Source organism: Mus caroli, unplaced genomic scaffold (genome assembly GCF_978045245.1).
Source record: "Mus caroli unplaced genomic scaffold, Mus_caroli_1 scaffold_8, whole genome shotgun sequence".
NCBI lineage: Eukaryota > Metazoa > Chordata > Mammalia > Rodentia > Muridae > Mus > Mus caroli.
The window spans coordinates 12,922,118-12,935,615 of NW_028227263.1; the positions used below are offsets into that span (position 1 = coordinate 12,922,118).

The following is a 13,498-nucleotide window of genomic DNA, read 5'->3' on the forward strand; positions in this document are numbered from 1 at the left end:
CAGCCCCGAGGTCACCACAGGCCATCTTCACGGGATTGCAGGCAAGGCTGGAGGGAGCATCTTCGAATCCGTCTTCAGAAAGAGCATAAGACACAGGCTAGACCTTGAGTCTCCACTCTGTCTTTTACTCCTAGAGACTCCTAGAGACTCCTTGGAAGAGTCACTTTAAGGACCATTTCTCTGAGTTAACTGTGGCTCAGAGTATAGTGTGGTCTCTGACCAGATCATATAGGGCCTGAAGCCCACTCCTTGGCAGAAAGAGAAAACCCAGATTATCTGGAGAGACCAGCCAAGGAGAGTCAGCTTGGTGACAAGAAAAAAAAAGGGAGGGGGGAGAACCCCAATACCCATGGGTCACACTCATCAGCAAGCACAGCCCACTGCAATGGCTCCAAGTGGCCTGAGCTACTGGGAAACTCTACTGGAGCTTCCTGTATATCCAGCTAAGAGGCAAAAGGCCATCCCTTGAAGGTGAATGGCACTGGCCTGACTGGTGGCCCCCTCATCCTGATGCAGATACTCAGCTGATTTGTTCCTCTAATAGCCTAGAGGTCAACCTGTCCACCAAGGTCCCGCTGGTGTGTTCACCGTGCCAGAGGGAGTGTCGTTGTCTAGGGAAATCTCAGAGGACCTCTGACTCCTTTACGTGTGTACAGTTGCACAGTGAGTGCACACATGCAGAGGCCAGATGTCAAACTCAGTTTTGGTCTTCAGACTACGCCCCCCTCCCCCCCGGTGTGTGTGTGTCTGTCTGTCTGTCTTCCTGCCTGCCTGCCTATGTCTGTGTAAGCCAGAGGTCAGTGTCAGATGTCTCCCTCAATCTTTCTACCTTACGTTTTTATTTTTCACTATATTTATTTATATGAGTGTGCAAGTCTATGGGCCACAGCCTTAGGTATAGAGGTCAGAAAACAATTTACTTGTAGGAGTCAATTCTCTCCTGTCATATGGGTCCCAGGGATCAAACCCCTATGAAAATAAAAATAAATTATTTTTAAAAAGTACATACTGGTAACACCTTCTGTTGTTGTTTGGTTCTTTGGTCTTCTTGAGAGGGTTTCTCAGTGTAGGCTTGGCTATTCTAGAACTCACTCTGTAGACCAGGCTGGCCTTGAAGTCACAGAGATCTGCCTGCTTCTGCCTCCCAAGTGCTTGGTAGTTTGAGGGAGGTCAATTCCAGCCTCTTGATTAAATGGTGTCTTAGTCAGGGTTTCTATTCCTGCACAAACATCATGACCAAGAAGCAAGTTGGGGAGGAAAGGGTTTATTTGGCTTACACTTTCCACACTGCTGTTCATCACCAAAGGATGCAGGACTGGAACTCAAGCAGGTCAGAAAGCAGGAGCTGATGCAGAGGCCATGGAGGGATGTTCTTTACTAGCTTGCCTCCCCTGGCTTGCTCAGCCTGCTCTCTTATAGAACCCAAGACTACCAGCCCAGAGATGGTCCCACCCACAAGGGGCCTTTCCCCCTAGATCACTAATTGAGAAAATGCCTTACAGTTGGATCTCATGGAGGCATTTCAACTGAAGCTCCTTTCTCTGTGACAACTCCAGCTGTGTCAAGTTGACACAAAACTAGCCAGTACAAATGGCTAACAATTAACTGACCGAAACATCTCCCAGCTACTTCCTTTTCAGCAAGCTTTATCTCAGCTGACTTCTTTACCCACTGGGCTAATTCCATAGCTGACTTCTTTTTATGAGAAGTTGTCTCCCAAGGAGATTCATCAGCAGCATCTGGGTCAGTTAGAGAAGAAACAGCGGTAACAGCTGTCCATGCATCCGATTCTGAAACCTGACATGGGGTAAGAGGGAATACTGTCCCAGGGCCCCTTGGAGAAGGCCCTTTGTCTGGTTCCACCGTGGACAGCATGGCTCACCACTGCTGGGCCTAGTGGGCCACTATGGTCTGAGATGGCTGTGTTGCCCTCAAAGCCGTAAGTTGGAGAGTTGATCCCCTGTGTGGTGGTGTCAGGAGCTGGTAGGGCATTTAAACTGTGGAAAGTTCTTATATCAGCTGGGGGGATCAAAAGGGCCATCCCGTCTTCCTGTCTCACCATGGAAGATCCCATGAGGTCTGATGAGAGACTTTGGGCAAGGCTGGTACTGTATCCTCCAAGCCTTCTCAACTGAGCTATACAAAACCCACTCTTCTGTTTTTTGGTTTTTTTTTTCCTTTTATTTTTTGTTATCATTTTGTGACATTTTTGCCATGTAGCTGAAGCTGGCCTGGAATTTGTGACAATCCTGCTTATGAGCCAGCCCTACATGCAAGAATTAGAAGCATGCAACTCCAGCACGCTTAGCCTGCTTCTGCTATTTTGTTGTAGTTATGAAGACGGGGGGCTGACGAGGGCTGAGCTGGGAAAGGTAGCTTGCCTTTTACCAGCTGAGTCTGATTCCTGGAACCTATGGAAAGGCAGAGGAGAGAAGCGACTCCAAAAAGCTGTTCTTCCGGCCTCCATAAGTATGGAGTACCTATGGCATGCTTGTACACACACACACACACACACACACACACAAATGGAACTTAAAATCTTTAAATATATGAATAAATATGGGAGACAGTGCTAGTGTTTGTCCTGGTCTGTCTTCTCCCACTAGAGAGAAAGAAATTCTCCTTGACCACTACCAGACGTCATTGCTCGCTCACTTGCTCGCTCTCTCTTTCTCTCTCTCTCTCTCTCTCTCTCTCTCTCTCTCTCTCTCTCTCTCTCTCTCTCTCTCTCTCTCTCTCCAGATGGGGTTTCTCTGTGTAGCTCTAGCTGTACTGGACTCCCTTGTGGACCAGGCTGGCTTTGAACTCACAGAGATCCACCTGCCTCTTCCCTTTGAGTGCGATACCACGCCCTGCCAGTCTATTTCTTAACTTCTTAGAGGTCAGGGCAGGGGAGAAGTTCCTCTCTACTGTTCAGAGGCGTCGGAATCTAAGACCCTGCTGGGGGTCTCCATTCTCTTACTACTCTGGACCCTTACTAAGAAAGGCTGAGTCAAAGGGGGGCTGTTGGGGTCAAGTTTATTGAGCCATTAGCTTGTTCTGTACCCTGGAAACAACATGTTTAAGTCTGTCCATCCCAACTCTAAGGTGCTTTCTGTGCCTGCAGTCTTGACTGTAGAGGTGGACGTTTCTCTCTGTGGAGGGTACTCTTCGGTTTCCTGAGTTATCCCAGCTTGTGTCTGGGTAACTCATGGGGCCAGGAAGAACAGTGGGCTGGCATTGATTCCTAAGACAGAGTGCTGATCAGTCACTCTGACTGGGGCCAGATAGGGCTATGGGTGGTGGGCAGGCTGGCTCAGCTCTGTGGTTTCTGTAGGCTCCTCTCATTCAGAGAGTTCATCGAGGAGGCAGTGCATCTCATCCAATTGGATGGTCAGTTAAAGGACCACGTGCCAAAGGTGACTAAAGGAGTTCAGGGACTTAGTCTCAGAGGGACCTTTCAGCCCAAGGGTTTCATTTTCTGGAGGCCTGACAGGTCTCTTCCACCTTCTTGGATGTCATTAGGGGAAACATGGCATGGGCCAGGGAGGGGAACAAACCTCTGCCCAGACGCTAGGGAGGGAGGAATGTTGACAGGGAGTCAGCAGAGGGAGGGTGATGAAGGGGATGGCTGGCTCTGGCCGAGGAACAAGCACCCTAGAACTTCCAGCATTTGTCCAGGCAAAGCCTTGGGTAGCCTGGGGCCCTGGAAGTATGTGGGAAGAGGGCACAGTGATGGAGTATGGGAGCAGGGGGTGCCCTTGTCCACTGTCTTTGAAGGCCAGTCACTTATCCGTGTACTTCAGCAGCAGATCCACAGCCTCCGCAAGGTTGTCCACGTACCCATCTGCCTGTACTTCTGGATGATGCTCATCACCAGGCCTGGAGGGCAGGACCACAGGTTAGTCTAGCAGGAGATCAGCCCATTTTTGTTGTTACTGTATACTAGAGCCCAGGTAACATTACAAAGAAAAGGTATTTATGTATTTCCAACTTTAGAGACTGAAAACCCTACATTAGGCCTCACAGAGAGCACAAGGACACTGTGTGGTACGCAAGAGTGAGCCAGGGTTCAGGCTTCAACTTTAGGAACTCACTACTGAGCCAGTTCCTCTGCTCAGTGTCCACAAGAACCATCTGCAGGCTGAGCGTGCACTTGGGAGGCAGAAGCAGGCAGAGCTCTGAGTGTGTCTGAGGTCAGCCTGGTCTAGAGGGAGTTCTAGGACAATGTAGATAGAGAAGGAGAAGGAGAGGAAAGGAGGAGGAGAAAGAAGAGGAAGAGGAGGAGGAATAAGGAGAGGAGGAGGATGAAGAGGAGAAAGGAGAGGAGGAGGAGAAAGAAGAGGAAGAGGAGGAGGAGGAAAGAGAGGAGGAGGAAAGAGAGGAGGAGGAAGAGGAGAAAGAAGAGGAGGAAGAAAAGGAACCTCCCCAAACGCCGTGAGAACAGTAACTCAGTATCCTTCCCCTAGATCCCTAATCATTCAAGGGCCCAGCAACTCCCACACGGTCACACTGGGGTCCAAGCCTCTATCCCAGGAACCCTCGAGAAACAAGCCACACTCAAATCTTAACAGCCAGTGACCCTACAAGAGCCTCCTAAAGCCACTGTCGGTTGGTCAACACTCGAAGCTACCTTCCAGCATGTATCCTGGCTTTACCCCGAGGAACCTCCGTGTTTGCTGCACTGTCTGGCAACCGGGGCTGTGGTTCCCACTGAGCCCTCCTCTGCAGTCCCATAAGTCAAACACACTCCTACTGTCGGCCACTCCACACCGCTCTGCGGCAGAGCAACTGCTGGCCTTGGCTCCATCTGCCTCTAGCAAAAGTGTAACCCAGGGAGAAGACCCTGCTTGGCTGGGGCGCTGGCCTGGTGCATGTGCTTTGCGGGGATAACTAGGGAGCCGACAGTCAGAACTCCTCTCTCCCCTGATGCTCTGGGGTACCATGTGCTGCCCAGTTCTTGGAGGCCACTACTGCCTCACAGGGGCACCAGGGGTTCTTGACAAAGCCATTCTTTGGCTAGAATGCTGCGGATTAGGGCTGCCTCTAACCCTTCACCCATTCACTAGCCATGCCTGCAGTCTGACTGGACTCTGAGACCAGTGCCAAAGCCTGGACACCTCCTGTGACTTCCTTGATGAGGCTGAGTCCTAAATTCGGAACGGGCTCTAAGCAGGCAGCAAGATTAGGGAGGCCAAGGAGGTTCATCTTCACAGTCCTCTGAAGATGTGGGGGCCTCATCCCAGGAGCCTTGCCAGGGCTGGGAGCCAGAATCTGGTCTTGGCCACCAGAAAGTCCCTTCCCATTGCCCCCAGGCTTCATGGTATCACACTAAGCAGTCAACTAGGGTGTGGCGGGAGGAAGGCTAGCATCTGCAACCCTCCCACTGAGGAGGGACACGCTGCTGGGATTGCCCCAGACCTGACTCACACTTCCTAGGAACTCTATCTACCTGCCGTATTATTACCCCCTCAAAACTTCACCACGCCTGAAGGAAGTGATTCCGTTGCCTAGCAACATCTAAAATTCGCACTGTCCTGTTTAGAGATTGGATTTTGGCTACTGTAGAATGACTGGCCTGAAGGGAAGAGGCCTCCCTGCATCTGCTAAGGCCCGGGACTAGAAGGGACCAGAGGAGAATCTCTCCACGGGGAAGGGTGATAGGAATAGCCAGTTCCAGATTCACAGGTGGGGCCTGCACGGGAGGGATAGGAAACAACCTGGGGCTGAGGGCCTGATGGTGGCCAGAAGGTCAGGGAGTCTGTTAGAGGATCCGAGGCCAGAGCCCAGCTTTCACTCCCAGCCTGGGTATGACGCAGGATGTCTGTTTGTAGCCACAACCCTGACCCTTGGATCCTGGCTGGAAGTGGGGCAGAAGCAGCTTCGCCAGGTTCACTTGGGTACTGAGCCTGGCGCTTGAGGGTCTGCTTAGGAGAGGCCCCTCCTCCCAGACACCTCCTCTTTCCCCGCATAACGGTCTGTGGTAGGTCCCACAAAAGCTGCAAGGTCAGATGGGCCTCTACAAGCATGGTTGCCATCCTGCAACCTTGGGGGGAGGTTCCCTCACAAGAGAAAAGAGGTGTTTTCTGTCCAGGCCAGACTGGTTCCTTCCATCTTGCCCTTACCCTCCACTGAATCCCCTTCAGTCCAGTCTCCTTCCCTCTCTCTTACAGTCAGGATGTCTCTCCTGACATGCTTGCCTGCTCTGGCCTCTCCCCTGTATAAACTGCTGACTGCCCCAAATGCGCACAGCCTAGACCCCTAGCACAGCACAGCTCCATCCTGCCTAGACCCCTCCACACGGCAGCCACTAGCTTGAGTTATTCACCACATCTAGAAGCCGTTGTCCACGCTGAGCTTTATAATCCCTCCCTCCCTCCCTTCTTCCTTTCTTCCTCAAGACATTCTCATTTGGTAGCCCAGGCTACCCTTGAACTTACAGCAACCCTCCTGCACCATCTCCTGCACCACTATGCCTTTTAGAATGCCCTGAAAACTTGTTCCATGGGACTCCTACATACCTACCCTTTATGAAAGACTCCACTCACTGGTCCCTCCCTCCGACTGCACTAGTGAGAGAGTACATGCTCTCTGAGCACACAGAGCTTGTTCCCTGTCCCACTGTGGTTGGACCACACCCTGCTTCACCTGCCAATGATGGCAGGTGCTAGAGTGCCTTCTAGAAGGAGGGGATTCATTTCTTGCCCTCTGTGTTCCCAGTGCAGGGCTGGCCCTCAGCAGCACCCAGGAAGTGTCACCCAGTGAATGAACAAAGGGTTTAGGCGGCCGGGTGCTGCCTGTCATTAGCTATGCCTCCCCCACATGCCCTGGGAGCTGAGTGCAGGGAACGACTGAGTAATGGCAGAAACAAGGAGGTTCTGTGCACACAGCCCACGGACCAGCTTCACAGGGATGGGCTTTGTAACCAGGAAAAGAAAATGGCACCGGGACCCAAGCAAAGAAGCCCAGAAAGGACTGTCATCTGCCACTTCCACCTGCAGGGCACAGATGGCAGAGGACCTCCTCTGGGGCAGTCGTGCCAGGGTGCCCCCTCCTGCTTTCTCCCAGTCACGGCCTGTTCCCTAAGAACAGGATAGGATAGGGTTCTATAGACTATGGGGGCATACATTCTTGTCTACTGCTTTGGACCAGTTGGGCTGGCTGTCCCTGGTGGCTGAGGCCAGGTCCTGGGGCTGCCCAGAGAAAGAGCATTCAGTGAACTGGGAACTAGCATGGGGTAGTGATGCCAACTTCAGACCACACTGACGCAGCTGGAGGGAGAGAGGGTATATCGTTTCAGGGGCCAGATGCAAAGGGCATTTTCACTTTTGAGTGTGGGTGGAATGGGAATCTGAGCTACCCAGGAGCCAGGATGCCAGAGCACAGCTCCTGCAAAGGCTGGGAGGATGGGCTGGGAAATCTGCCTCCTCTGGTCTACAAAGTCAAGCCTATAGGGGTTACCCTCCACAGGCATGCATTCAAAACAAAGGGTTCCTGCAGTGTAATTCTGGCTCATAACGCACATAGTCAAGACAGATCCCTGGGTTCCAGAGGAGGGGACAAGAGGCCTATGCTGGGCTGTTGGCAGGAGCCTGAGGGTCAGTGACCTCCCATGGTGTAGCTGGGTGGGTGGCACTGGACACAGTTCTCAGGCATGCACTCCTATACCTCGGTTCTAACACTAAGTTCTGGAAGTGGGTGAGGAAAGAATGTTCCTGAAGTTGGGGGTTCCCTGCCCTTCCCCGTGGGGAAAACACTGGGTTGTATGATAATGAACAGACTTAAGCAGACATCCTTCCCATGGAGCCCATGTCCTTGTTTAGCCAAGGCCTCCCTGGTATCCACTGTACTCAACAAGGTCTGGTGTGGCTGAGAGCATACAAAGGGATTTATTGATTTATTTATTTATCCTGTCACAGTCCTTGGAGAGCTGGGCCTGCCTGGTGCCCTTAGTTCGTGGAACCTGACACGCCTACGTGCACTCCGGAGCTCACAGCCTGAAGCCTGTGTCTCCAGCCATGCCTCTACCCGATGCCAGCTGAAACCAAACCACTGTGGACAAGGCTTCACTGGGATTCCTCATTGGCCTGGAGCAATCTGAAAGTTGGCTACATGGCAAGCATCAGGGCCATCACTCGGCTCCAATCAGGGAGGCTGGCCAATGACAGGCCCGAGAGTCCTCAAGAGGCCCCTACTGAGGTGAGCTGACATTCTATCGTTGTGAAGAGACACCATGACTAAGTGGCATATGAAAACAAGCAAGCACTTAAGTGGGGGCTTCCTTATAGTTTCAGAAGATTAGTCTATGATCATTATGGCAGGAAGTATAGCAGCAGGCATGCAGGCACAGTGCTAAGCAATAGCTGAGAGCTTCCATCCATCCATCCATCCATCCATCCATCCATCCATCCACCCACCCATCCATCCATCCATCCACCCATCCACCCACCCACCCATCCATCCATCCACCCATCCACCCATCCATCCATCCACCCATCCACCCATCCACCCATCCATCCATCCATCCATCCATCTATCCATCCACCTATCCATCCATCCATCCACCCATCCACCCACCCACCCATCCATCCATCCACCCATCCACCCATCCATCCACCCATCCATCCATCCATCCACCCACCTATCCATCCATCCATCCATCCACCCACCCACCCATCCATCCATCCATCTATCCACCCACCTATCCATCCATCCATCCATCCACCCACCTATCCATCTATCTATCTATCTATCTATCTATCTATCTATCTATCATCTATCTTATTGGCAAAATGGAGGGGGCTGTGGGAGGGCTGGCCTGGGCTTTTGAAACCCCATCCCCAGGGACACACCCCCTCCGACAAGGCCACACCTCCTAATCCTTCCTAAACAATCCACCCACTGGAAACCAGACCTTTAAGTAAACGAGTCAATGGAGGCAGTTCTCATTCAAACCACATACGACATATGGCTCACTGGCCACTAAAGGGAGTGGAAACATAGTCTACAGCTGGCACCTTCTTTGCAGTCAGAGTTCCAATCAACACAGGTGACCAAAAAGTTCCATCTCTTGGCAGCCCAACAGAGCAAGAATGTGGCCAGGGTCTGGTCCATATCCAGTGTCTTGCCCAATGCTCTGCCATTTTGGCTCTGCAGTGGGAGCACCCCTTCCCCAGACACCCCAGCAGAAGTGGGGTGCATCTGAAAATGCCGTACACTGTGAGAGCAGACCAGCCCAACCACCAACCCCTGCACTTCTCCATGGAAGCAAGGGGGCTGAGGAGGAGGGCAGAGCTCCCAGCCAGCCTGCTGTGTGGTGGTGAGGAGCCCCAACTCACAATACTACCCAGATGAGCTCCAATATGGTTACGCCCCAGCTCCACCCCCTTCCTAGGGCTCCAGCTGGCTGTTCTCACTCTTACTCCAACCCCCACCAGGTCAAAAACCTGTCAGCAAGTTAGCAGAGCTAAGAGTGGGGTGGGGACCTGTGCCCGCAACTGAGACACACCCTCTGTGCATGTGGGCAGCATATGTTGGAGGCTGGGCGTGCAGTCCAGAGGCAGAAGGAGTCATGTTGCTTGTTCTAGACCCAGGGCTCCCTGAGGTCCCTGGTGGCCTTAGCTCCATCTACAGCTGAAGACCTAGGGTGGGATTAGGGCTCATCTAACTAAACTCCCCTGAGGCAGACAGTGCCTCAGGAACTTGGAGCCCAAAGCTGATTTGTCCTCCAACTGGGAGGGATCAGGGGTCTCCCCCCACCCCCCCGCAAGAGGTAGTGTTTGTCAAGCCAGTTTCAAGGGCACTGAGCCCTGATAAGGATAAACTGAGGCAGGGAGTTACCAGAAGTCTCGCATATTTTCAAGAGCCACAGACTCAGGTCAGGGGAATGGCCACTGGTTGGGCATGTGACATCCTGGCCTCCCGCTTCCTCCCCTGGGCCCTAGGACTTCTGAGTGATTTCTGAGCTGATAGGCAGACAGCAGGAAGCCCTGGTGTGTCTAGGAGAGGAGGGGTGTCCTGCCCAATGGGCTTTGGAGCAGCTTGAATTTATAGCCAGAGAAGGTGGATCTCCAAGCCCCTTTCTCTTGTCATTTTTTGGGAGCCAAGCCTGCTGGTGTCTCAGATCTCCCCAACTGCCCTTTGCTTCATTCCCTCTGACCCCATGAAGTAACATTCACAGCCCTGGGTTGTGATGGGAAGACTGTCAGCCAGTATATGAACTGCACTCTAGGTCATGAGGTTCTCCACCTGTGTGGGTACAAACCTTCCTGAGAATCCCCAAAAGCTCTGCCCAGCACTCCATGCAACTGTGATCTGCATCTCCAGGGACAAGAAACAACAGCTTAAGGGGTGGGGACAGCACAGAGTCCCAGTGGAGTTGGTATGCAACATTTAACCTAACCTAGACCCAGGCCCCTTGGAATGGCTCCTCTGGGAGTTGCTACTGAGCTTGCTGACCTCTGGACAGACCCTGATGTCTGTGGCAGGGGCACCTCTCCCTTCCCTTCCACCTCAGGACCAACTCTCAGCTGAAAAGTGTTTGCAGCTTTGACAATGAGGTGAAAAGAGTCCATAGTTCATGAACGCTAAGAGGGGAGGCTGGGGGCCTCTGGGAAGGGCCACCAAGAGCAGCTTAGAACCAGGTCTGGGCAAGGCTGTATCCAGCAGGCAGCTGGCAATGGACACCTGGCAGGGGTTTTGCTATGGTCACTGTTACCTACTGCTCAGGATCACTGTGTGGCCAGGCCTACTCACGAATTAGTAGTGATGACACCTACCAACCAGACAGAACCCAATCCAGGGATCCATCTGAACCTACTCACAGCGGACAGCTTCCTGTGCGGTTCCCACACACCCCAGATGGCAGCAGGGTAAGCGTGGGCAGGAACCAGCTGTTTCTATGATGGTGGTGTCCTAGGAGTCCTCTCTGTAGTCGCTGGCCGTGGCTGGAGTATGGAGCAGGTGTACTAAAAGTCACATACCTACTGAGGATCCTTGGAGTTTCTGGTTGGTACTGATAAAGAGCCTTTCAAAACTAAAAGCCAGCCAGGTATAGTGGCGGACATCTTTACTCCCAGCAGAAATAGGCAGATCTCTTTGAGTTTGAGACCGGCCTGATCTACATAGTGAGTTCCAGGTCAGCTAAGGCTATATATAATGAGACCTTATCTTAAAAACTCAAACAAAACAACAGAAAATAAGGTTAGAAGCTATTATCTGCCTTTTGAGCAAGGTGGGGGACCTAACAGTGGGCTGAGGCTGTAAGCAGCTGTGCAAGGGGACAGGGCCAAGTGCTCCTGTCCCACCTCCACCTGTCTCTACGGCTCGTGCTTTATTTTGTTTTGTTTGAGATAGGGTCTTTCTGTGTAGTGTTAGCTGTCCAGGAACTCACTCTGTAGACCAGGCTGGCCACAAACTCGTAGAGACCCGCCTGCCTCTGTCTCCTGAGTGCTGGGATTAAAGGCTTGCACCACCACTGCCTGGCTCTATTACTCATTCTTCCTCCTCCTCTTCTTTTTTTTAAAGATTTATTTATTTATTCATTCATTTATTCATTTATTTAATGCATATGAGTACACTGTCCCTATCTTCAGACACACCAGAAGAGGGCATCAGATCCCCATTACAGATGGTTGTGAGCCACCATGTGGTTGCTGGGAACTGAACTCAGGACCTCTGGAAGATCAGTCAGTGCTCTTAACCACTGAGCCATCTCTCAAGCCCCCTATTGCTCATTCTTAATGCTAGGCACCCTTCACTCAATTGCATTTCCATTGAGAGTCAATCCCCAAGGAACATACCATGTGAACCAGGCAGTTTTCTTTGACCCCTTTCGACTCCCAGTTCCCTCCTTTTCCTTAGGTACCCACTCTATGTCCATGGGAGTCGCCCCTCCTTAGGTACCCACTCTATGTCCATGGGAGTCCAGTCCCCCCTCCTTAGGTACCCACTCTATGTCCATGGGAGTCGAGTCCCCCCTTCTTAGGTACCCACTCTATGTCCATGGAGTCCCCCCCTCCTTAAGTACCCACTCTATGTCCATGGGAGTCCAGTCCCCCCTCCTTAGGTACCCACTCTATGTCCATGGGAGTCGCCTCTCCTTAGGTACCCACTCTATGTCCATGGAGTCCCCCCCTCCTTAGGTACCCACTCTATGTCCATGGAGTCCCCCCTCCTTAGGTACCCACTCTATGTCCATGGGAGTCGAGTCCCCCCTCCTTAGGTACCCACTCTATGTCCATGGAGTCCCCCCCTCCTTAGGTACCCACTCTATGTCCATGGAGTCCCCCCCTCCTTAGGTACCCACTCTATGTCCATGGAGTCCCCCCTCCTTAGGTACCCACTCTATGTCCATGGAGTCCCCCCCTCCTTAGGTACCCACTCTATGTCCATGGGAGTCCCCCTCTCCTTAGGTACCCACTCTATGTCCATGGAGTCCCCCCTCCTTAGGTACCCACTCTATGTCCATGGGAGTTCCCCCCTCCTTAGGTACCCACTCTATGTCCATGGGAGTCTCCCCTCCTTAGGTACCCACTCTATGTCCATGGGAGTCGCTCCTCCTTAGGTACCCACTCTATGTCCATGGGAGTCGCCCCTCCTTAGGTACCCACTCTATGTCCATGGGAGTTGCCCCTCCTTAGGTACCCACTCTATGTCCATGGGAGTCTCCCCTCCTTAGCTACCCACTCTATGTCCATGGGAGTCGCCCCTCCTTAGGTACCCACTCTATGTCCATGGGAGTCGCCCCTCCTTAGGTACCCACTCTATGTCCATGGGAGTCGCCCCTCCTTAGGTACCCACTCTATGTCCATGGGAGTCTCCCCTCCTTAGGTACCCACTCTATGTCCATGGGAGTTGCCCCTCCTTAGGTACCCACTCTATGTCCATGGGAGTCCCCCCTCCTTAGGTACCCACACTATGTCCATGGAGTCCCCCCCTCCTTAGGTACCCACTCTATGTCCATGGGAGTCGCCCCTCCTTAGGTACCCACTCTATGTCCATGGGAGTCCCCCCTCCTTAGGTACCCACTCTATGTCCATGGGAGTTGCCCCTCCTTAGGTACCCACTCTATGTCCATGGAGTCCTCCCCTCCTTAGGTACCCACTCTATGTCCATGGGAGTCCCCCCTCCTTAGGTACCCACACTATGCCCATGGCACCCAAACTAAGCATCCCCCACTGCTCTAACCCTTCGTGGTATCAGTCATAGCCTTGCCTCTACCAGCACATCGGGATACAGGAGTTCCTAGAAGACTGGCTTCTTCATCCATGTGTTCTTAGGCAGACCACCCCTCAGAGCCTCCTTTCTCTATGTAACTGAGCTGAGAGGATCCCACCTTCCAGCTAACAAACCACGATTCAGAAGCAGTGTGTGGCCTGCCCAGGGTCATGGAGCTGGTGTTCAGAGGCTGGCTTGGAAACATGTGCAGTCTGGTCTAGATCCCATGGGGGTCCCAGGACTGAGCTGTCAGGTGACGAGCAACGGTCTCCGAAAGGCTAGCAAAGGCAGGTCTACTGGG

The 13,498-nt window shown here is 52.6% G+C and overlaps 1 protein-coding gene across 1 annotated transcript in view; it reads right to left on the bottom strand.

The window, feature by feature from the left end:
* Positions 1-3,001: 3,001 nt before the first annotated feature.
* Positions 3,002-13,498, bottom strand: part of Lhpp (phospholysine phosphohistidine inorganic pyrophosphate phosphatase) — a 96,761-nt gene continuing 86,264 nt past the window's right edge. Inside the window, exon 7 of the mRNA XM_021167621.2 lies at positions 3,002-3,861. Within this exon, the coding sequence (XP_021023280.1) occupies positions 3,765-3,861 (97 nt within the window). The 3' untranslated portion in view covers positions 3,002-3,764. The remainder of the gene's footprint in view (positions 3,862-13,498) is intronic.